This window comes from Psammomys obesus, unplaced genomic scaffold (genome assembly GCF_907164565.1).
Source record: "Psammomys obesus unplaced genomic scaffold, mPsaObe1.curated_primary_1811, whole genome shotgun sequence".
Lineage (NCBI taxonomy): Eukaryota > Metazoa > Chordata > Mammalia > Rodentia > Muridae > Psammomys > Psammomys obesus.
Genome location: NW_026591598.1, coordinates 12,523,008 through 12,546,652, shown reverse-complemented (window position 1 = coordinate 12,546,652; position 23,645 = coordinate 12,523,008). Strand labels below are relative to the sequence as shown.

The 23,645-nt window shown below is 50.1% G+C and overlaps 1 protein-coding gene and 1 long non-coding RNA gene across 2 annotated transcripts in view; both read right to left on the bottom strand.

Moving 5' to 3' along the window:
- Positions 1-5,247: 5,247 nt before the first annotated feature.
- LOC129679981 (uncharacterized) lies at positions 5,248-7,547 on the bottom strand. The gene is made up of 3 exons (XR_008720603.1): positions 7,220-7,547; positions 6,636-6,932; positions 5,248-5,426 (listed from the first exon to the last, which is right to left on the bottom strand). It is a non-coding gene; the product is annotated as an uncharacterized LOC129679981 (long non-coding RNA).
- Positions 7,548-18,187: 10,640 nt separating this feature from the next.
- Stmn1 (stathmin 1) overlaps positions 18,188-23,645 on the bottom strand; it is a 5,905-nt gene continuing 447 nt past the window's right edge. The window contains exons 2-5 of the mRNA XM_055611099.1: positions 22,364-22,434; positions 21,713-21,885; positions 19,055-19,246; positions 18,188-18,690 (exon numbers count right to left, since the gene is read on the bottom strand). Coding sequence (XP_055467074.1) covers positions 18,619-18,690; positions 19,055-19,246; positions 21,713-21,885; positions 22,364-22,376 — 450 coding nt within the window. The 5' untranslated portion in view covers positions 22,377-22,434 and the 3' untranslated portion in view covers positions 18,188-18,618. The remainder of the gene's footprint in view (positions 18,691-19,054; positions 19,247-21,712; positions 21,886-22,363; positions 22,435-23,645) is intronic.

The following is a 23,645-nucleotide window of genomic DNA, read 5'->3' as shown; positions in this document are numbered from 1 at the left end:
ATCTTGTTGAAACCTTAAGCACTTCTTTGAGGTGAATGCGATGGCCACTGTTTTATGGATAGAAAAGTCAAGGCTGAGAGCCGGGAAAGAGGCGTCCCAGCTCAGGTCACTGTAGATGTGTGTGGCCCAGGCCTCGGGGTGGGGGGGCTGCTTGCAAGACAGAAGTCATTTAGCCGTGACACTCTGCTTCAGATATGTAGGAACCCAGTGACTCAGTAAGGACTGAGGTCAGCCGTGGAGAGCCACGCAGAGCCCCTCATGCATGCTGTTGATCTGTGGCACATTCTGGCATCATCTCTGTCTGTGGCTGAGGAAACAGGTTCCAGAGTACAAGCTTAGGAGGTGCCTAGTGGCCAAGCACTGGGCCTGGCTCCAAGCCAGCTCTTATCTGTGGCTCAGAACTGGTCTGAAGGAGTAACCTCCCTTCATGTGTCTTGCTAGGCAGCAACTCCTGTCCCCCGCCCAGGCAGCAGGAAAACAGCACCACCTCCCACAGCTCAGCTCAGGCCCTTCTTTGAGGCAAGGACTCAATGTTCCGGAAGCACAGACCCCCCAGAATCATTTGAGCTCAGAACTCCGAGGCCTCATGGGTAGCTTTGTGTCATCCAGTTGTCTCAGATCCTAGGAATGAGGTCTCCAGTGAGACTGGAGTCCTGGGCCAGCCCCCTTCAAGTCCCTAACGGAAGTCACAGGCGTCAGGAGGCAGAATTATCAGGCTTCAAGGCGCTCACGGTAAGAGGCTGAACAGGTGGCCCCGTGCTGGCCCCGACAATGTGGCACATTCATGAACTCTGTGATGCACATACCCTCTCTGGGAGAGACAGAGAGAGAGAAGGCGAAGGAGAGGATGAGATAAAAGATGTGAAGGGCTCACTTGTCCTGGCCTGTAGGAGCTCAATAAATGACATGGTAGAGTGTAGGACTCAGCTCATCCGTCCGGGAGATTATAAGTAGGGATAGACTTGACCCCACAGACATCCAGGGATAAGCTGCCTCTCAGCTACCAAGGTCTCCTCATGCTGTGGTAATCCCCAACTATAAAATTATTTCATTGCTACTTCATAACTGTACTTTTGCTACTGTTATGAATTATTATGTAGATATCTGTGTTTTCCCGTGGTCTTAGGTGACCTCTGTGAAAGGGTTGTTTGACCTCTGTGAAAGGGTTGTACGGTGGGAGGGGGTTGTGACCCACAGGTTGAGAACCTGTGTCTTCCGGTCCGTCTGCATTAAGGTTGGTAAAGCTCCACCTCTTTGAGATGTGGATCCCCTGCCGCAGCCAGGGCTTGAACTTGGCTCTGTCGGGGCCTCAGTCACATGGTGTTAGGCATGCTAGGCATGCTGACCTGGCCAAGATAGACAGTGGCCACTATGCTGTGGGGCTTCCTGAAGGCGCCCTGTGTGGCTATCTGGGGCCTGTGAGACCCAGCACAGGACAGCATTCCTGATGGCGCAATAAATGGAAAGGGTGGGCTCCTACTCTAGAATGAGAGCCATCTTTGCCACAGCCTTTCACCAGGTAATTGTTGGCACAAATTGGAGTCCTCTCAGGTTTCCAGGAGATTACCACTCGTCTGACACCATTTGGCCACCTTCTGTCCCAAGTCAAAGATGAATCTCTGCTAAAGTCAGAGACCCTTCTGCCAAAGTGATGAATTGGGTACAATATGGGTGACACTGGACGGACAGCCCGTAATAAAAGAATCTTAGGTCGTGCTCTAGGAGAAAAGATTATTGCTTTAAAATATTTTAAAACATTGTGTGTGTGAGAGAGATAGAGAGAGCGAGCTGTGGAAGTCAGCACACAACATATAAGAGTCTATTCTCTCTTCCCACCTCATAACTCTCAGAAATTGAACTTATGTCCATCAGGGCCTTTGCCCACTGAGCCATCTTGCCTTCCCAAATGCCTATTATCTCACTCTTCACTTCCCCACAAATTCCTGCTCAAAATGAGAAAAGCAAAATTAGCCCTGGAAGGTTGAGGTTTCAGCTCCATTGCTGAAGGCCTTCTGGCTTTACATGCAACAAAGCCAGGACTGAAACCCAGGGGTCTAGCCGAAGGCTGTCATGGCAGCCACACTGGGGGCAGGATGAGTTCCCTAGTTCATTGGTCCTCCTGGGACCAGGATCCCAAGATGAGGCTCCCCAAGTCTTCCGGAGCAAAGAGGACTTCCGGTAGAAGAGACTGCACATCCAGAGGCTGAGGACTGTTAGTGAATGGATTAGGGAGCTGTGGGCCGGGAATAAGGCTGAGCTTCTGGAGGACGGAAAGGAGAAATGACAGAAGTCGGGAGAGAGTAGGATAGGACGGGACAGGGGCCTCAACAAGCCAGCTGTCCCCTGTGACAACATGGCTTCGCATCTGTGTGTGTGATAGGCCCCAGGATGGTGGCAGGCTATTACCTAAGCAGCAAGCCTTCCTGCCTCCACCTGCCGGGGGGCCCTGGAGGAGACAGATGTACAGTGAGGTGTGGGAGTACAAAGGCCAGCAGTCTCATTCTGACTCCACGCTCAAAGATACAACACCTGCCCAGTCCCGAGACCTTTGCACTTCTTGCCATGTCCCTTGGGGTATGTGGGGAGGTCACCTGAGGTGCCTCAGACGGGACTGACGGCTGAATCTGTGGGGCCTGTGCGGGATCAAAGTACCTAAGATTTCAAGATGGCACTGCAGAGTCCCTTAGTCAGCCCCGGGGACGGGCCATGCACAGGGCTCTGCTGGCCACACGGTCCCAGGGAGCGCCCTGCCAGTCTGACCTTCACTCACACAGATCATAGAGGGTCCCCTGCCCACCTCAGCTTCCGTCAAGGGCTTCCGACCCCAGGAGTGAAGAACTGATTCTGCCCTACCCCCACCAGGAATGTCAGCTCTTGGGTAGACCCTGGTCACTGCTGTATCCCAGAACATTCTTGAAACCCAGTAATTAGTCTGTAAAAATTAACTTGAAGGAGGGAGGGAGGAAGAGAAGGGGAGCGGGGAGGGGGGACTTCAGGCCTGGAGTTGATCTAAGCTTGAAAAAGCAGATATATGACTAAAAGTCAAATTGCCCAATTTGTGACTTAAAGCCCCTGGAGGTGGGGCTGAAGAGATACAGCAGTTAACGTTAAGATCACTGGCTGCTGTTTTAGAAGACCTGGGTTCAATTCCCAACACCCACAGAGTGGATGTCAACTGTCTGTTAACTCCAGTCCTAGGGGGTCTGACACCCTCTTCTGGCCTCTGCGGGTACTGCATGCAGGTGACATAGAAATACCCGTACACGTTAATAAACTTTAGTTCCAAGCTCTCCAGGGCTACAGAGTGAGACCTTGTCTCAGAAACAAAATTAATACTTTATGAAGTTATTGCGAGCATTTTTCTTAAAAAGTCTTAGCGTCAAGTTACAGGGACCCTGAGGGATTAGGACCAGGGAACAAGAACCAGCCCACAAGAAGTATCCCACACAGGTACTCGCGACCGAAGCACAGGAAGCCGTTTCCTCTGGAACTAGGGATCCCCCCTTGCTGGGAATCCTGGACCTCCAGGCACATTCATCCGCAACCCCTTTGTCCACACAAATGGCTAAATTCCCTTCAGTGTTTGGAACTCTGTCTCTCCCCTTCCTTGGGTGCACACAGCCACACCCTCACACCCCTCTAAGTGGCTCCCTGTGTCCCCAGAGTTTAACTGGCCTGCCCAGACTCCTGCCATAGACATGTCAGTTCCTGACCTTTCACCCACATCGTTTTTGTTTAAGCCAGAGTATCTATGTAAGGCAAAGTCCTAGGAGCTGGCCTGTTGGGTCAAAGGGAAATGATATGGCTGGCTGCGGGGGAGAGCAGCGAACCTGGTTTCAGAGTTTCAGGGAGGAGGGTGTCGCGCTCTGCTGCATTTGCACAGACTCATGGAGCTCCTCTGAGTGGGGCTGGATCTTCCTCAATATACCCGGAGGAAGGGTCTGGGAAGACCGCTCAGCAGTCAAGGGTTGCTGTCTCTGCCTCACAGAGACAGAAGGCATCAGATGCCTGGGAACCAGAGCTACATGCAAATGTCAGCCACCACGTGGGTGCGGAGAATCAAACTGCTCTGGCATTTTCTGCAAGAGCAGCAAGTGTTCTTAACCTCTGAGCCATCTCCCCTGGTGCGTTCTTTTCTTTCCTTCCTTTCTTTCTTTTGAAATAGGGTTTGGCTTGGAATGCACTCTTTAGACCTGGTTGGCCTTGAACTCACAAAGATATGCCTGCCTCTCTGCCTGCTGAGGGCTGAAACTAAAAACATATGTCACCATGTCCTGCTAAAAATTCGTTTATTTTTCAGTGTGTGTGTGTGTGTGTGTGTGTGTGTGTGTGTGTGTGTGTGTGTGCGCGCACACGCAGGTACCTAGAAAGCGAGAGGAAAGCTAATCTCCTTACCATGGGGGTTAAGATCTGAAGTCAGGCCCTCTGGAGGAGCAGAAAGGGCTCCTAACCTTCCAGCCCCAAAGACCAGGTGGGTTTTAAAGCAGCAACCTTCAAGTGCAGTGCCCGTGTGCTGTGAGTCTAGATGCACTCTCTGTCTCCCCTCTGGGCCCAGGGAAGATTAAAAAAGGAGAGAAAACATACACGTGCATCAATATGAAATCGGGGGAGTAGTTACAGGAATGTGATTATGTCACATTTACCTGCCTACAGGGGAGGGGAAGAATGGGGAAAGTAGACTGCTTAAGGGAATAATAAGTGGGGACAGGACAGGCGGTGGTGGCACACGCCTTTAATCCCAGCACTCAGGAGGCAGAGGCAGGCGGAGCTCTATGAGTTCGAGGCCAGCCTTGTCTACAGAGTGAGTTCCAGTACAGCCAGGGCTACACAGAGAAACCCTGTCTTAAAAAAAATAATAATAATAAAATAAAATAAATAAGGACAGAAATGAACATCCACAATAATTCTTGAACTTTGAATGAACCCAAGAGACATGTGTTTGTTCACAAGCGAAATCCATCCAGGTGTGGTCCCTGGTCCTGGCTTTTTCCAGGTAGGTGAGAAGATCTTAGGGTATGAACAGAAGTTAACTTTGACGTTCTGGTCTCCAGGGGATTTCTCCCATTGTACATGCAAGGAGCAAGGGAAGTGAGAAAGACCTGGGATCTAAACCCATTTGTTTTAAGGCCTTTAATCACCTTTATAGTAAACATCTCAATGTGATTTTGGTTTTGTTTTTTTGAGACAGGGTTTCTCTGTGTAGCCTTGGCTGTCCTGGACTCGCTTTGTAGAGCAGGCTGGCCTTGAACTCACAGAGATCTGCCTGCCTCTGCTTCCCCGAGTGCTGGGATTCCAGGGGTGCACCACCGCGCCCAGCCTCAATGTGGTTTTTAAAACAACTGGAGAGGCATCATTCTCTCTGCTGTAGAGCAGTACATGTCACACGCCCTAGTTGGTCAAACCAAGCCATGCAGTCTCACCGACTTCTGGGGGAAAGAAAGAAAACAGAGGGAGGAGAGATAAGTATTGAGCAGCCATGACTTGGTCACTAGCACTCAGAAACAGCTAGACTTTGCCAGGCTTCCCTTTCCTGCCTGGAAAAGGCCCCTGAGGTACATGGCCAGGCAAGTGTCCTGCCTCTGGGCCACAAGCTCGGCCCTAAGCAGAGGATACTTCCCAGGTTCATTGTCTGGTTTCCTGAGGCCTGGCAGAGTTTATGTCAGGCCCTGGTTTTACTGGTTTCCTGTTTGGAACTGAGAACTCCCAAACTGGGAATCTTTCATAGACTGGCAAAGTCTGGGAAGATCCTTTGATCAGAGACAGTTCGAAGCTGAAGAAACGGCCCAGAATAGAGGTCCTCAGCAGTGCTCAGGCACCTGGTAGTCACCAACACCCAGCAAGGTGCTGGCTTCCCTTGGGGACTACCAAAGAACCCACTGAATGAGCGAAATCTGGCCTGGTGCAGGAATCCCTCGTTTGCTTCCTCGAGCTCTGGGACTCTCCTGGAATTCGCTCTGTAGACCAGGCAAGCCCCAAACTCACGGAGATCTGCTTGCCTCTGCCTCCCAAATGCTGGGGTCAAAGGCATTTGCTACCACCACCCGGCCCTAACTGAATCTTTTTATAGTCCAAGCCTTTTAGGCATGGAAGACGGATCCTGTTTACTGTTTTCCTCTGTCTAAAGCTCTGCCTGCTTTGCTCAGGAGTAGCTGAGACAGAAGGCACATTGTGTCAGCTCTCCCCAACCCCTTCCTCCTCCTTGTTTTAGCAGAAGAGGGTCTCACTCTGTGGGGACGCGCTTCTTCGGTGCTGGGGATGAACGGAGGGCATGCGCATTACACACACACTCTAGAGTGACATCACCCATTCCTCAGCTTCTCCTGTTACTTATTATATATTTATAAGCAGGGTCTCAGGTAGCCCAGGCTGGCCCGGAACGCTCTACATCAGTGGTTCTCGACCTGCCTGATGCTGTGAACTTTTAATATAGTTCTTCCTGCTATGCTAACCCTCAGCCATAAAAATCATTTCATATGTACTTTACGACTGTAATGCATCATAACGTAAGGATCTGATATGGGAGATAGCTGAGGTGCAACCCCCAAGGGGGTCGTGACCCACAGCTTGAGAACCACTGCTCTAAGAATGGCGGTTCATCTCTGGTCTTCCCCCACCTCCCCAAGTACTGGTATTACCGATATGAGTCACTTGCTCATCCTGGTGTGATTGGCTTCATCATCTCTGCACCTTGCTTCCGAAGGTAGCTATGCAAGGAGGAAAAGATGAGATGTAGAATAAGGCTTTCATCGACCTGTGATTGGGCCTGGCCACCTCTGGATGGACCGGACCCAAAGGCTGATCCTGTGCACCTTCTGCAGGAATATACAGCTGCCACAGGATAGCCTTGCTTGGGCATGGCCCTTTCAGAAGATGCACAGCCTCCTCGCACAGCCATCTCTCTTCTGAAGGTTCTACTGGTCAGCAGCTGGAAGCTGAAAACAGACAGGAATCAAGGGAGGGAGGTAAGGAGGGAGGGAACAGCTCGTCATTCCACGCCAGAAGCCCAGGCACCTTTCTTCCACAGTACTGAGAGAGACCCCCTCCCTGTCACTGTTCCAGGGGCACTGGTACTCACAGGAGAGACATAGTCTCCATCTCAAAATACATCTCAAAATATTAGGATTTGTGGGTTGGAACATGAGGCTCTACATAAATCCTATAAGGTAGTGTAGGAAACAGAGAGTTGGGGGCAGGAGCAGCTATTTTTGAAGGCTCTCACCTCTCTCCACCATGAAAGCCAGAACATCTTGCTCCCATCACAGGCTTTTAGGAGTGGCTGTGCCCTTTGCACAGGTTGGGCAGTATCCACTCCTCCTCAGAAACTGTTAGGTCAGCACTTTTATGGCCAGGCCTCCAGCCCCGTCCACAGATGGTTAAGCTGAGGCAGAGACTCAGCCAGAGGAACTGCTTTTCATGAGAACCCAAGTCTGCCTGTCCTCTTTCACATCCAGGATCCTCTCGCCCAGGCTGCTCAAGGTCACTGACATCATCACCAGTAAATATTTAAGCACCCAGTGATTGGGGTGCAGGTCAGATCGGGTCACCTAGACAGCCTGGAGAGCAAAGGGCAGAGACAGAGACAGGATTGCTCAGGCAAGGTCTGAGCTGAGGCCGGGGTGTAACAATCCAGAAAATAACCCTGGGAGGAAGACACACTAACAAAAACAAAATACAAAAGCCAGCCCTGTTGGCACAGGCCTTTGATCCCAGCACTCAGGGAGGCAGAGGCAGGCGGATCTCTCTGAGTTCAAGGCCAACCTGGTCTACAAAGTAAGTCCAGGACAGCCAAGGCTACACAGAGAAACCTTGTCTCAAAAAGCCAAAAACCCTCAGTTCATCTACCACCCAGAGGCCAAGGATCAGGAGCCGCTAATTCAAGTTCTCACTGTAAAATGGAACCACCTCAGGGCAATCCTAGGTGTTTCAAGTTTGATCAAAGTGGGAGCAACCTGGGCATCCCACTGTGGTTTTGTTCAGCAATGGGGTCTCATGTAGCCCAGGATGGCCTCTAACTATGCACCCAGGATGATCTTGAGCTTCTCATCCTCCTGCCTCCACTTCCTGAGTGCTCACACGATAGGCATGTATGTCTTATTGTGGTGCTGGGGCTCAATTCCAGGACGTTATGTGTGTCAGACTTCACCACTGAGGCTCATTCTGGTAATATCCAGGATTAAAAAATGTTTTTCTTTAGATCTTACTACTATTATTATTAAAAGTAGCAAATACTTTTTTAACTTTTTGTGTTGTTTTAGATTTGTTTGCTTTGGTTTTTTGTTTGGTTGGTTTGGGGTTTTTTTTGTTTTGTTTTGTTTTTTTGAGACAGGGTTTCTCTGTATAACTGCCCTGGCCCTCCTGGACTTGCTTTATAGACCAGACTGGCCTTGACCTCATAGAGATCCACCTGCCTCTGCCTCCCAACTACGTATACAAGTGCTTTGTCTGCATGTACGCCTGCAGATCAAAAGAGGGCATAAGATTGTGAGCCGCCATCTGGTCGTTGGCAGCTGACCTGAGGACCTCTGGAAGAGCAGCCAGTGCTCTGAACCACTGAGCCAGCTCTCCACCCTTTGTCTTGTTTTTCAAGACAGGGTTTCTCTGTGTAGCCTTGGCTGTCTTGGACTCGCTTTGTAGACCAGGCTGGCCTTGAACTCAGAGATCCGCCTGCCTCTGCCTCCTGAGTGCTGGGATTAAATAAAGGCGTGCACCACCACACCCGGCCACTTTTTAAATTTTTATTTCATGAGTTTTGTCTGGATATATGTATGTGTACTACATGCATGTTTGGACATTGGAGCCACTGAAATTGGAGTTATAGATGGTTTCAGGGCATCATATGGGTGCTGGAAGCTGAACCCGGGTCCTGTGTAAAAGCGCTTAGTCTGCAGGTGCTCTAAATCATGGAACCATCTACACACACACTCACACACACAGAGTGTTCAAGAATAGCAGATTGTGGAAGGGACAGTGTGTAGAGAGGAGGGACAGGCAGATTTTGAAGGCTAAGGAACCTGAGATTCTTTTTTTTTTAATTTATTTAATTTTCTTTATTTTATATGTATAGCTGTGAGGGTGTCAGTCCTGGACTTACAGACAGTTGTGAGCCGCCATGTGGGTGCTGGGAATTGAACTCGGATCCTTAGGAAGATCAGACAGTGCTCTTAACCACCAAGCCATGTCTCCAGCCCCAACCTGAGGTTCTAAAGGCAAAGAATAGGGGTTGTGGGGCTGGCCCACAGAAGGCACACAGGAAATGGTAGGCAAAGGGCAGGACAAAGAACAGTCTTGTCCAGGCAGGACCATGATTCGGAGTCTGTTTGTTGTTCATTTTTATTGTGACCATGGACGACTTGCCGTTCCTCTGTGCCTCGGGTTTTCACAAGGAGCCAACCTCTCGCAGTTATGTCTGTACCCACAGTCAGCCTTGCCCTCATCCTTGGCCAGGGAAGCCTCTCTCTGCAGTGGGCAGCAGTTAGTACAGAGACTCATGACCAGTCAAGATGTTGAGCATAAGTAACCGTTGGGTACTCAGTCATGCGTGGAACATTTGTGTCATCACGACTGCACTCACCAAAGCTCGGGGAACATCTCAGGGTGGTGGCGGTGGTGGTGATGGAAAGAATGTAAGAGCCAGAAGCTGGGGGAGAGTGCTGTGGAATGGTGCTCGGTCTGGGAGAGGAGAGAGAGAGAGAACATGAAGGCAGAGGGAAGGCGTGATGGAGGGGGGAGGAGGGGGGAGGAGAGGTGGGCTGGGGTGAGTGTAATCACCGGCAGGAAAGGATAAACTAAAGACAGCCTACTGTGTCTTAAAGGAACAGGTTGGATTTGGTAGTCTCGGTTCCTCCTCCAAGGTCCTTCAGTCCTAAGCTAGGTTCCCCAAGAGAGATAAGGCCAGGTGGAGGAGCACAGGCCTGCAGACTACACCCACTCTCCATGCCTGGAGGTGCAGTCACAGCCATCAGTGAACATCTCCATGTGACCCAGCCAGTTGCGCTCAGCTGCAGGATGCTCTGTGGGAATGGAAATTTCCACTCGGCCCCTCTAGCCCGGCAGGGAAATGAAGCTGTCCTTTTAGCTTCCCAGTGGAAATTCCCACACATACAAACACAGACAGACAGACAGACAGAAGGGGTGAGAAAGGGGGGAAGGGAGGGAAGCAAGAAGGGAGGCAGGGAGAAAGGGAGAGCTAGCAAGAGAGTCAGAGCTAAAGACAGACAGGGACCATCACAGTGGGGAGAGATGTGGAGCAGCGTCTGGTCGCCATCCGGACAGGCCAGGGTCCAGGTACCTCTTTCCTAGAAATATTGAGTACCACCTCAGCGGCTACATCCTGGGGCCTGTTCCAGTTGCCAAGGACACAGTTGCTAACAGGCAGACATCTCTAACTTCCTGAAGGAGATTACAGGAGAGAAGCTTCCTCAATTTTCTCAGTGCTGCAACAAAAATCCTGGCAAAAAAAAAAAAAAAAAAAAAAAAGGCTGCTTGTGGAAGGAAGCCTCTGTTTAGGTTTCTGGTTACAGGGGACGCAGCACACCATGGCAGCAAGGGCACAGAGGCAGGAGGCAGCTGGCCATGCTGCTCCAGCCAAGGAGCAAAAAGCCCCTGGGCTTCATGGCCCACAGCTTTAATCCCAACACTGGGGAGGCAGAGGCAGGTGGATCTCTGTGAGTTCCAGTTCAAGGCCAGCCTGGTCTATAAAGTGAGTTCCAGAGCAACCAGGGTTGTTACACACACACACAAAACAAAACAAAACCCCATCTCCCAAAACAACAAACAAACAAATAAGAAAATAAAGCAGAACGTCATGAATGCTCGTGCTCAGCTCTCTCTCCTTACAGTCTGGGTCACCAGCTCATAGAATGGAATAGTCTATATTTATCTTTGTTCTCCTGAGTCCCACCCCACGGCCCACATTTAAAGTGAGACTTCCCACCTTAATTCACCTAGCCTACAAATTCCTTCCAGAGACTTACCTGTTGAGCGATCTACAAGCCACAGTCCATAGTAACCAACACAGAGATGGGGAGGCGTCCACATAAATACTGTGAATGAAAACAAGGCAAGGCAGGAGATAAGCAACGATGCAGGGGTCAGGATCAGCTGTGTGTGATTATCAAGGGAAGAACAGGTGCAAAGGCCAGAGGCGGGGGGGGGGGGGGGGGGGGAGGGGGGGGGGGTGGGGGGGGGGGGGGAGCAGCAGAGGAAGTTGGGGCGTTGATTTTCTGTTTGGTGCCATGGAGACCCCACGGGAGGTGTTTTAGCGGAGGAGTGACATTCGTCTTCACCTCAGGGGAATCTTTAGAGGCTTCTCAAACTCCACCAGGAGTTGGGAAGAAACCTCTGGGAGACTGTGTGGCCAAGACACCTGTGAGGGGCAAATGGCCATCCCTCCTCCACCCTCCCCTGCCTGTTAACCAACATCTGCCAGGCCGGGAGGAAGCAGGGACCTGCCAACCTGGGGTCCTCAGCCTAGAGAGCAGCCCTTGCCAGTGACACAACTCCAGGGGGCTGTGATTTCTCCCTGCTTTCTCAGGTGGGAGCCTGGCAGGATGTTGGCAGATGGTGGGTCTCAAGGGATAATATCACTGCCCCTGCCCCCCACAGGACCAAGCTGGGCACGGCTCTACACAATAACTCATGGCCTCTCCACTCCAAGGTCCTTCTGGAGGGGGCTGTGGGAGAGCTGGAGTTGTGTTGTCTCTGCAGTGCAGGGGTGGAACCCAGGCCCTCCCGACACACCCTCAGCTGGGAAGCTCTTCCTGCCAGCATCCTTCGGAGTTCCCTCTCGAGCCGTGTCAGCCGAGTCCGGAGGCAGACTGGGGAGTGACCTTCAGGTGTGGGCACTGGCTGGGTGGGTGGCATCTCCAGAGAGCCGTCAGCAGTGCTGGTGGCATGGACGGGTGCGTGGGAGAAGGGTGCTGCCTTGGCTTGGGACGTGTAGGGCTTGGCCCAGGGGTCATCCTCTGTGGGTTGGGTTCTGGCGGAGTTTGGAAAGCAGCTACAAATTGCTGGAGGCAGCGTGAAGCCTGGGTGTGTGGGGATGTGTGGGGATGTGTGGGGCTGACTTCTCTGTGTTGGCCAGCGCGGTGAGTCAACCAGGAATCCCAGTCAACAGACTGCCAGTGCCGCTCATGCCCTGACTAACTACGCGTACACCTGACTCGTGGTACCAGGGCCCACAGCCAGCCTTGCCCTACGCCTCATCGGTGATGAGTGTGGCAATTTCTTTCATTTTGGTGGACCCCTGGAGGGGAGGGCCTGGCTTTTTAGGATCTCAGGACTGCCCGTGGGACACAGTCTACCCAGGCAAGGGCTGTGAAGTGGTCCTCATGTCCCCACACCTGGGATTAAAATGAAAACATATTCTTACAATATTTGTGGTTTTTCAAAGAAAGCTCTACAATTCTCACTACAGTTGGCTTGTTTTGTTTTGAGACTTTTTTTTTTTTCTGTGTAGCCCTGGCTCCCCTGGAACTCACTCTGTAGACCAGGCTGGCCTCTGCCTCCCCAGGGCTGGGATTAAAGGTGGGCACCACCACCTGGCTGGCATTTTTTTTTTTTTTAACCATCTTTCTTCGACCTGGACCTCAGTGTGGTAGGCTACCGTAGCTGACACGGAGCTCTGAGGATGCTTTTGTCTTCACCTCCCAGCTATGGAATTACCACACACCGCCAAGCCTGGCCTTTGTTTTTTTAACATGGGTTCTGAGACTGGAACTCAGGACTTCGTGTGTGCATGGCAAGCACTGCGTTAACTGAGTTAGCGCCTTCAAACTTCTTCCTCTCTCTAAATGTGCTCAATTTCTGTGGGACTCAGCTACTCCCTTCTCTAGGAAGCTCGCCTGTCGGCTGCTCATCTCTGTGCTGCTGTTGGTTGCACCAGTGACCCCGGCGACACCTGTCGCACCGTGAGGCTTGGTGACTGTCTGCACCCTGATGGACCTTTTGTGCTGTCGTGTGACCTGCACCTACGTTCCTAACACTCAGCACGCAGTGAGCTTCTTGAAAAGCACATGTATGAGTGGAAGGGTGCAGGCCCTTTTTGGTGCCTGACCACAAAGGAGACAAGAGCAGCCAGTGTCTAGAGTGAGGAGAGGGGGTGAATCAGGAAACAGCTCCCCTCCCCCCCGAACAGAAAAGGCTCGGGAAAACATGGTGGCAGGAAGAGGGAGTTCAGCTTCTGGAATCAAAAGCTCTGGGTTTGAATCTAGCACAGCCAGAGTGAGCCACATGACAGACCTTCCGCATATCGCTATAAAATGGGGACAAGCACGCCTCCCTCAGCGAGAATGCAGGCTGGTATCTGGCTCAGACAGAGCGCTGGGAGAAATGCTGATGGTTTGGGTTGCCTAACCTTGTTGTGTGGGTGAGGACCTGAGAGCAGACGTGCCCTGCCCCGCCTGGCAGGCAAACTCCAGCACCTACAGAACTTCTCGGGGTCAGCGGGGCAGAAGCCGGGTGTGCCTTCCAGATGCCACCAGAGGGCGCACTCCTGCCGTCCCCTGCAGCACAGCTAGTTCTCAGCCCCTAGCATAGTGTCTGAAACATAGTTCTGCAATATATTTTCTTTTGGTTCTGGGGGTTGAACGTAAGGCCCTATCATTCTGAGCACATACTCTTAACATTTTTTTGAGTGACTGAATAGATAGTGGATAACTTGGTACATGAAGGAAACTTTTTTTTTTTTAATGTGGTATATGCTATGTTGTTTTCATGTGGGTATGGACATGTGTTTGTTCAGGTATACATACATGTCTGTGTGTGCACGTTCATGTGGAGGACAGGGGTTGATATTGGGTTTCTTCTTCAACTGCTCTCCTTATTATTTATTATTATTACTGGGCAGGGTCCCACAATGTAAACCAGGCTGGCCTTGAACCCGAAGAGCTCGGCCTGCCTCTCCCTCCCAGGTGCTGGGTGTAAAGATTTGCACCACCATGTCCATCCACCCCGTTTTTTGGGTGTATGTTCTCTCGTTAAAGCCAGCTCATCCGTCGGCTACACTGGCTAGCCAGAGAGCTCCAGGGGGCCACCTGTCTTCCCTCCCCCTCTCCCTCCCCGAGCTGGGGTTACAGCAGTGCACCAGGCCCCACTTTTTCATGGGGGTGCTGGGATCAAACTCGGGTCCTCATGCTTGCACAGCAGGCGCTTTGCTGGCCTGCTGCCACCCCGGCTCCAGCGCTGCGCATCGGGTCAGAATCTCTCCTCCTCATCAGCCAGCAGCTTAAATATGTAACTGGATCACATAACTGGATCAATTTGCCTCCTGCAACAGAACCTGGCTATGAGTCCTGGCTGGTGTGGCAGCCAAATATCACCAAAGCCCTGGGGCATAGCTGTTCCCTGCTCTCATCACCTCTGTCGTGGGACTTTTACACCATCACAAGATGCCTGCTGTGCTCCAGGCATCACATCCCTGTTCCAGGCAGGGGAGAGGGGTTGGCAGAAAGGGGTGGTGATGTAAGCAGGTGGAACAGGGCTTAGGAAGGTCCATGCAGGTCTTTTATCAGGAGAGAATGGATTGGAGGGGCAGCTGGCAAGCCCACCATGATGGCCAAATGGAGCCGCTGAGGGGGGTGGTCAGAGGGAGATGGTAAACACAGCACCAGCCACAGCTCACGTGCTGGATCTGAGCCGGAAGGGACCTGGGAGACAAGCTTGAGAGAGCAGCCTGCTGTATGACCCTGGTCTCCGCACTTCAATTCCCTGTAAACCATCAGAGTGGAACTTCCATCACGGGACCATTTCAAGCATTAGGATGGCATGTGTAAACTTTTTTTTTTTTTTGAGACAGGGTTTTTCTGTGTAGCCTTGGCTCCATTTGTAGGCCAGGCCAGCCTCGAACTCACTGACATCCACCTATGTCTGCTGCCCCGAGTACTGGGATTACAGGCAAGTGTCACCTAGCCCATCGTATGTAAACTTAGATACTGTGAATCAGCAAACCTGAGTCATAGAAAGAAAGGAAAGAAAGAAAAACACACTCGCAGACAGCACAGGCGCACAGGGACAGCGGGTCAGACGGGCTGGAGTTTGGTGTCTCAGAAGAGACACGGAATGTTCAAGTGTCAGCACCCTCCAAACTGACTTTGAGTACTTCTGTTCTAGGTCGTTATGTAGACCAGGCTGGCCTTGAACTCACAGAGATCCGACTGCCTCTTCTTCCTGAAGGCTGGCAGGAAAGGTGTGTGCCACCACTACCTGGCTTACAAATATTTTAGGTCCCCCAAAGAACAGGCACTCCCAGCAAGCCAGCTGCAGAGAGATGGTCCTGTGGGCCGGTAGAGTGGGCTGGGAGGCCGTTCTCAGCCTTCCTGTCATGGGCAGGCTGAGGACCTATGAAGCTGTGGATCTGTCACTAGGGAGAGGGTCAGGCCCTGCTTGTCCCTTGTCTAACTCTAGCACGCAGTTGCTGCCAACCAGCCTCCTGCCTCCCTGAGTGCCGGGATCAAAGGCGTGCGCCACCTCGCCTGGCTCTCATCCTGAGCATTTTCCTGGCTACTCAATGAAAACCACGCTGGGCGCGTGTCTGTCCATGCGTGAAGGGCAGAGGTAAACTTCGGTTGTTGTTCCTCGAGAGTTGTCCGTCTTGGGTTTTGAGACAGGATCGCCCACTAAGCTCGGCTGTAGGGGCGGAGAAGGGAGCCGTGGTGCACACGTCCTGCCGCCAGGGGGCAGCAGCCACCAGAAGCGGACTGCGGGGTGGGCCTGCAAGCCGAAGCTCACGGTTTTTTAAGCCCCAAATCAGACTCTTCAGTGCAAATGTCAACTGATTCAATCATTTAAAACACAGCATGGGCCACCAACACGCCTGCGGACTGACGCTGGCTGCAGGCCACCAACTTGTCAGCTGGTGCCTTTGAGTGTGGGAGGATTCCAGAGAGTTGAGCGCCTTCCAGGCCAACTGGCAGAGCTGAGGCAGCGGCAGCTTCGCCTCCAGAAAATGGGCGGATTCCCCTTGGGGTCCCCAGGACAAGCAGGTAGACTGCGGGATGATTAATTCAGCTCTCCCCCCACACGTTTACTTACTTGGCCTGTTTGGGTACATATGTGGGCGCAGGCAGGCGGTTCTGGAGACTGAACTCAACTCAGGTACCTTTATTTACCTAGCTTGCAGGCCCCACAGTGCTTTTTAAAAAGACCATTTGCTTATTTAGTTTGGTTTTTCTAGACAAGGGTTCTCTGTGTAGCCCTGGCTAGCCTAGAACTTGCTCTGTAGCCCAGGCTGGCCTTGAACTCACAAAGATTTACCTGCCTCTGCCTCCTGAGTGCTGAGGGTCAAAGGTGTGTGACACCCCCGCCGGGCTACTTTTAAACTTAGGCTTCACTATAGGGCAGGTTTGAGGCCTCAGCAGGACTCTCGTCAGTCAGGACAGCTTTGCTCTGGAGCTCCAGCTGGTCACAGAGGCTGCGCTTTCTATGATTTTACCACTGTGCTGGTCATGTCACCTTGGACACATGGCCTGAGTCTGTTCATTTCTCACCTGAGGGCTGTGGGAGGACAATGAGATAATGCAACAATTAGCTGTAATGTGTGAGAGAAGCGGAGCGAGGTGACAAGCTCCGCCTGGACAGCCCCCAGCCACCCAGGGCTTTTTGCCAGTGGGGGAAGCAGGAACCCATTGGGTGGAAGTCCTGGCCCAGAAGCCCCTGGACATGCTGAGGTCAGTTGCCCTCTCATGCCATCTGCAGAGATGACAGTCAAGGGACATCTGGCTCTTCCCACCTGCTGCTTCCCTTGGATCCATCTTGTCTCTTTAGGATTTAGAGGTCAAAAAATGGGTATAGTAATCCTTATTTGAAGCCAGCCTGGTCTACAGAGCAAGTTCCAAGACAGCCAGGGCTGTATGATGAAACAGTCTCGAAGAAACAAAAACAAAATGAAAACAAAATCCCCAGTTTCTCAATATTAATTTTATGTGTGAGTGCTCTGCTGCAGGCCGGAAGAAGGTGTCAGATCTTTATAGATGGTTGTGAACCGCCATGTGGGCGCTGGGAATTGAACTCAGGACCTCTGGAAGAGCACAGTGCTTGTGACTGGCATCACAAAGGGCTTCCTCTCTCCTAAGCTTCCCAGGCCTTACAGCTGCTTGGGAGTACTGCAGCATACCCAGTTAGGGCACTCTCAGAACTCCCATGATGCTCTACCTTCTGCACGATTGGATGGTCGACTCGAAGCACACCATCAATGCATACTCATTCTCCAGACCAGAAGTGCACCCCTCACTAGCCTCTGGGGAAACAGCGATCACTTATACAGTGCCAAATACGCAGCGGAACTAAACACGCTCACTGCACACCCAGGCTGCCCCGCCCCCACTGACTCTCAAGACAGGAGCTCCCCTAAGGCTCTCAGAAGTTTGGTGAAACCAGAGTTGTAGAGGTGCGTGTTGGTCAGCCAGAGGGAGCGCCACTTCTGCATTTATCGTAAGGGGATGCTTGCTCTGTAGTCTAGGCTGGCCTTCAATTCCCCAGCACCCTCCCATCTCTGCTTCCCAAGTACCGAGATTACAGGCACAGCCATTAAGCCTGGTCCCAAAGGCATGCTTAGGCCTCCTGCAAGCAGGCTCTTGCTGTAGATACTTGGCTTCTAAGAGCTTTATGCAGATGTGAGGAGCAGATAGACTCTATGTAATTAAAGCTATTTCCCAAAGGGGCTGGGAAAGCTGCCCGGGCTTTCCTGAACTGTGAGGCACTGTGCTGACCAGAGTGAACATTACAGCCTCTGGGTTCAAGGTGAGGTGTCTGCCTCTCAAGCCAGCTCAGCGCTGCTCGCCAAGATGAAGGGTGCTTTCCCACTCTCAGGTGTTAGTGTTCTGAATCTCAGGCCATCGACTGAAGGAATGAGCATTAGCGTGCGCCTCCCCTCCCAACTGTCACAGTAAGCAAACCAACCATCAAATATACGAAGACCTTAAGGTCGCCTCTAAACTGTTCTCTAGAAATCACCATTTGTGCCTGTAATCTGCCTTTCTAACGGGAACAAAACACTGTTTGTTTGCACGTAAACATCTGAAAAAAAAAATAACAGCTGATCTGGGTGAGACAGCACAACAAAGCCATGATTGTAGAAGGACAATCCGAGAGACTGGGAGCAGAGAACTGCCTGGGTGTCTGCGGCAGCCGGAGGCCTCGTGTGAAAAAGCCTACAACTTGTCACTACCCGGACAGAAAGAAGTCACTGCCACCAAGAGCACTGTGCAGTTTATTAACCATTCAAGGACAGTAGCATCTGGTGAGCTTGGGACAGAATCGGGGTGGCAAAGTAAACAGAGAGTCAGCATCTAACGGGTTGGAAGAAGCCACTACACACTTTTCACGAACGTCTTCCACAGTCAATACAGCACTAGCCATTAACCCAGCACATCCAGGGCGCGAAGTGGGAAAGATGCAACGAGAAAAATAGCTACGTTAGAAAGACCAACACTTTAAAAAAGAGTAAAACACTTTCAGTTTCTCCCCTTGAGCCCCGGAAACATCTCATGGTCTGATCTACCTATACAGTCCTACTTCAGCTTCTAGAATATTCGTCAGGAGGGAAAAAGGAAATGACACTGGCCAGTACAGTCTTTGGATATTCAGGAAGGGGTGGGGGAGAAAATCAGTTCTCGGAACAAATTAGTCGGCCTCAGTCTCATCCGCAGGATCTTTGGATTCTTTGTTCTTCCGTACCTCTTCAACATGTTTGTCCTAGGAAAAAACTGTATGTAAGTGTCATCTGCCAAAAAAAATAACCTGGCGAGCCCTGTCCCCTGCCTACTAGGAGGTCCAACGCAGCCTGTCACACAACCCACGGCAACCACAAACCCACAATCCCAACTGTCATCTTCAAACCTGGAGGGTCTTTTGGGGACTATAACAGCTAAAGCCTCCAACTGCTCTTCCAAGGAATATGCAATTATGCTATGAATTCTACAACACCCTATATTAAGATGAAGTTTCTTCTTATTGAATGTTAACTCCCAAACGGATGACAAAAAAGAACCAGTTATATTTTTATCAAGATGATTCACTGCTGCCTAAAGCTGCTAACTCCATAAAGCAAGAAACCAACCTTCTCTCGCAAACGCTCCAGCTTGGCAGCCATTTGCGCCTCCCGGTTCTCTTTGTTGGCCTCCATTTTGTGGGTCAGTTTCTCCTCTGCCATTTTGCTGAAGTTGTTGTTCTCCTCGATAGCTTTTTGGAGCACTTCTTTTTCATGCTCCCGCTTCTCGGCAAGCTGCTTCAAGACTTCCGCTTCATGAGACTGCAAAAAAGTTTAACAAGGCCCCTCTGAAGTACCTTTGGCATTAATTAACAGTGCAACAGAAATTATCAGGCAAAGAGGCAGAAACCTTGAAATCAATACTCAAGTGAGGAGCAGAAGTGTCTATTTTAAAACACTCAATCACCTGTTTTCCAACCAGTGTTTGTGTTTACTTTGGAAAACTACTACTCATTCAGAGGTTGATTTTTTTCCTTTCTTTTTGCAATAAGATCTCATGTAACCCAGGCTAGCAAGGGCTTACCTGGAGCCTCTGATCCTCCTATATTCATTTCAGATTGTAGCTCTCTAACACACCAAACCTAGCTTGTTCAGATTTCCCTCCAAGTTATTCGTTAAGGAAATCCTTATGAATTGCTCTAAAGTGTTCATATGATGAGTAATCTACTTAAGAATGGCACTCTGAAGAATTTGCATATTTAACTCCAAAGCCTATGAAAAGAATGTGCATTGCTGAACTTTCAGCAGCAATGAACAGATTCACATATATTTTAAGAACTAATTTGCAGAGTATAAGTGCAGGGCCCTTGTCAGTAGTTGTGCCAATTCTCTTCCATAGTATCTCTGTCCAGATGGGAGTTTCACTTCTTAGGCAATTTCTGTGTAATGTGTACTCCAGAGCATTAGGCCTAGCTTTCCTTCTAGTCTGGTTATACTGCATCCTACTGGTCCAGAAACTCCAAACATGGAAGAGCAGGCAGATGGCATACATGGTAAATGCTGGCATTTTTTTATTTGCTTTTGGGACAAGGTTTCAGACTCTAGGCTGGCCTCAAACTGAAATTCTGATCTTCCATCTCTACTTCCCCAAGAGCTGGGCACTGCACTCAACTGCCCAGCAAGCACTCTCCGTGATCCACACCCCGAGCCAGGCTGGCTTCCACCTGGTATGTAGCTAAGGATGATCTTGAACTTCTGATTCTCCTACCTCCGCTTTCCAGGTAGACGTGCCCAGCTAACCCCCCCCCCCCCCTTCTCCCTGGAGATGGTGCTGACAGTAGGGTGCAGAACTGCAACCGAAATGTGCACGTGCTGCAGCGGGTGATGCAGATGTGGCCCCAGTGTTGCTCGCTCAGGTTTGGTTATTACTTTACACTTTACCTTTCGTGCCTTAGCTTCCCCAAATTAAAATTAAATCCACCAACCTCAATCATAGTTATGGGGAAGAGAGACAATAAAAACTTATGTAAAATTCTTTTGTAAAAATAGATTTGTATCTTATGCATGAGTGTTTGCGTGCATTTAGGTGCACTGCAGTGGATGCTTGCCCTGGGGAGACCAGAAGAGGGTACTGGGTCCCTGTAACCTGAGTGAGGATTGGTATTTACTGCCATGTGGGTGCTGTTCACGGAATCTGGCTCATCTGCAAAGGCAGCAAGTGTCCTAACTGCTGGGCCACTCTCTAGCCCCTGTCTAAAGTTCCCAAGAATACCGAATGGATGGAAATACATGCCAACAGTAGATACTTCTGGGAAGCGAAACATCTTAATTCCAGCTATAGTTTAGATTTTTCAACTCTTCTATAACTTTATTAGTATTTGTTGAACTTTTCATTAGTCTTTCACGTGTGCGGTCTGTATGAATATATGCACATGTGCAAGTCAGGCCTTCAAGGGCTGGAAGAGGGCATCAATTCGTTGGAACTAGAGTTACAGGCAGGTGTGCCCTGCCAGTGTGATTCTAGGAACCTTAGTCTGGTCCTCGCGACGACAGAAAGCACTCTTGGAAAAGTGGAGGTAGGAGAATCACACCTCTAGACTCTCATTTGGAACTTTTTTTTTTACTTATCTTACTTTATGTTCGTGGTTGTTTAGCTTGCACACTTGGCTGTATACATCTTTGTGTGGTGCCCACGGAGAGGCAGAAGGCAGTGAGATGCCCCGGGATTGGTTTGGTTGTGAGCCACCATGTGGGTGCTGGGAATGGAACAAGGATCCTCGGGAAGGCTAGCCAGTGCTCCTAACTGCTGGGTCAACCCTCCAGCCCTCAGCAGGTTTCAATACCACATCCCTGGAATTGTAAAGCTTTTATTGCTCTCAAAAAGCAAAATTATGGGAATAAAAAAAAAAACATTTGCCAACAAATGTTCTGTTTTATTTTATTTAAAGGAAAAGCATGCGCTTCAATGTACTACATGTCTTAGTTTAAATTCTGCCTCTACTACTTACTAACCGGACTTCAGGAAAATGCCTTAATACAATTTGCTAGTGTTACCTGAGACAAAGCCCAGCATGGAGTCTCCGTTTATTAGAGACAGCTCCTGAGCCAAGGGGCTGGTTCCTAACAGGAGCTCAATAAACGCTGCTTTCTTCCAACCACTAGCACAAGGACATTTCCTACTTACACTCACAGTACAGCTTCAAGTCTTTCTTCCTTTCTACAAAAATAAGACCAGTTTGCCTCATTACATTAACAAGCGCCCTGTCTCCTGTGAATCGTCTGCTTTACCTTGCGTCTTTCTTCTGCAGCTTCCAATTTCTTCTGAATTTCCTCCAAGGAAAGATCCTTCTTCTTTGGGGGGGAAAGGGGGAAGTCGGGGACAGATTCTTTTGACCGAGGGCTGAGAATCAGCTCAAAAGCCTGGCCTGAAGCGCGCTTCTCCAGCTCTTTCACCTGAATATCTGGAGTTGATCAGATTTACGAGAAATAAGAAAAACCCAGCTTGCTTATTCAAATAATGGCTTCTACAATTTTCTAAAAACCAACAATTTAATGCACAGAATAAAGGCTAATGACAGGGTAAGTAAGAAATCAAATAACACCGACTTTTTAAAAAGCCCAACATTTTGGGCTAACAAATACCATTTGATGAAGAATTAGTATTTGGTAATCATTTTTTTTAAACAAAGAATGGTTTGTATAAAACCCCACAGTTTTGCTTTGAACCAAGCCAAACTGTCTAATTATGAATAATGATGAGTTTTCCATATATTTATCCCATATATTCATCCAAGTGATAAAATTTAATTGCTTTTTTTATTTGTAAATTAAGTTTTGAAAGGACACAAATAGCAAATTAAAAGCTTAAGATCTGCACCACTTCCTGTTCTAAAGCCATATGCCTATCCTAATTTCAGCTTTTCTAAATCAATTACCTACCAGAGGACGCCATGATGAGTATAAGACGAGACTGGCTGTGCTGGCTACACAATCCACTGGTAAGGAAAGTCCTGAAAATGATTTCCAAAGCATGCAATCAATCTCTCTGCAATTCTCTATGTCATCAGCACAAAGGAACCTCAAATCACACCCATGACAATTGTCAGGAAAATCATTTGGTAGAATCAAGTAACATCATTAAAAAATCATCTAGAAACACTAAAACATATTGGAAATTTTAACTGAATAACAATGGCAGCAGAAAATCCAATTAAATGACGTTCCTTAAAAAAAAAAAAAATCTCAGAATCTTAAAAATCAGAGGTTCAATGACAAGGTTGAAGGATTCCTTCCTTTAGCCTCAATTTCTTTTCTACCCAACATGAGATATTCTAGATTCTAGATTCACCCCAACAATGAGACCGGAGCCATCTTAATTCTGTCTACAACTCATTGTGCAACTGAAACACCCACCCCTGCTTTGTCTGTGTGCCGTGGTGAGTATCACCCAAGCTAGCAGCCAATGGTGTTCAAGTCCTATTGTTCCTAGGGTTTAAGCTACCCAGCTAACGGAGGGAAAATGAAGTTTTATGAACCTCTAGGTTTCTCCTGAGGACAGGGTCTAGCTATTTAGCGCAGCCTAGCCCTGAGACTGCAATCCTTCTGCTTCAGCCTCCTCGGCGTGCAGGGGTGGGGTCCAGCCCAGCGGGTTGGCAGTTGCCTAACATTTGCAAAGCCCTGGGTTCTATGTTTGGTGTACACTTGTCGGGGGAGGGGGGCACAGGCGGTTTCCTTCTGGGTGTCGAGCTCAGACCTGCGCCACCACACCCGCCTTGGGTTCGTCACGTTCGCTGCCTTACGCCTCAAAAATCTCTTTTCAACAGCTGTCGATTATCTTTCAAAAAAAAAGATCACCACTCTTTTGCCTCAAAGCGTAGGACTATAACGCTAGACGTGGAAATCCGAGGCAGCAAGAAAAAACAGCAACAAAAAAAAAAACCGTTTAGCGGAGACACAGCACCCAACGCCAGCACCTTACCCAGCATGGGCGTGGTCCCGGCCCGGGCGGGCAAAGGCTGGGGGCCCGGGCCAATCAGAACACGCCCTGCGCTCCACCCCCCCGGCCCCGCCCCCCCGCTCCCCGCGCCTTTTCGAATCTCCGCGAACCTCTCCACACCCGGGGGCCCGCGCGCGTGGGCAGCGACCGGATGGGCGGGGCTAACGGTCCTCCGGGGCGGCCCCGCCCCTCTCGGGCCGGCAGCTCGCGGCAGTCCCGTCCCCC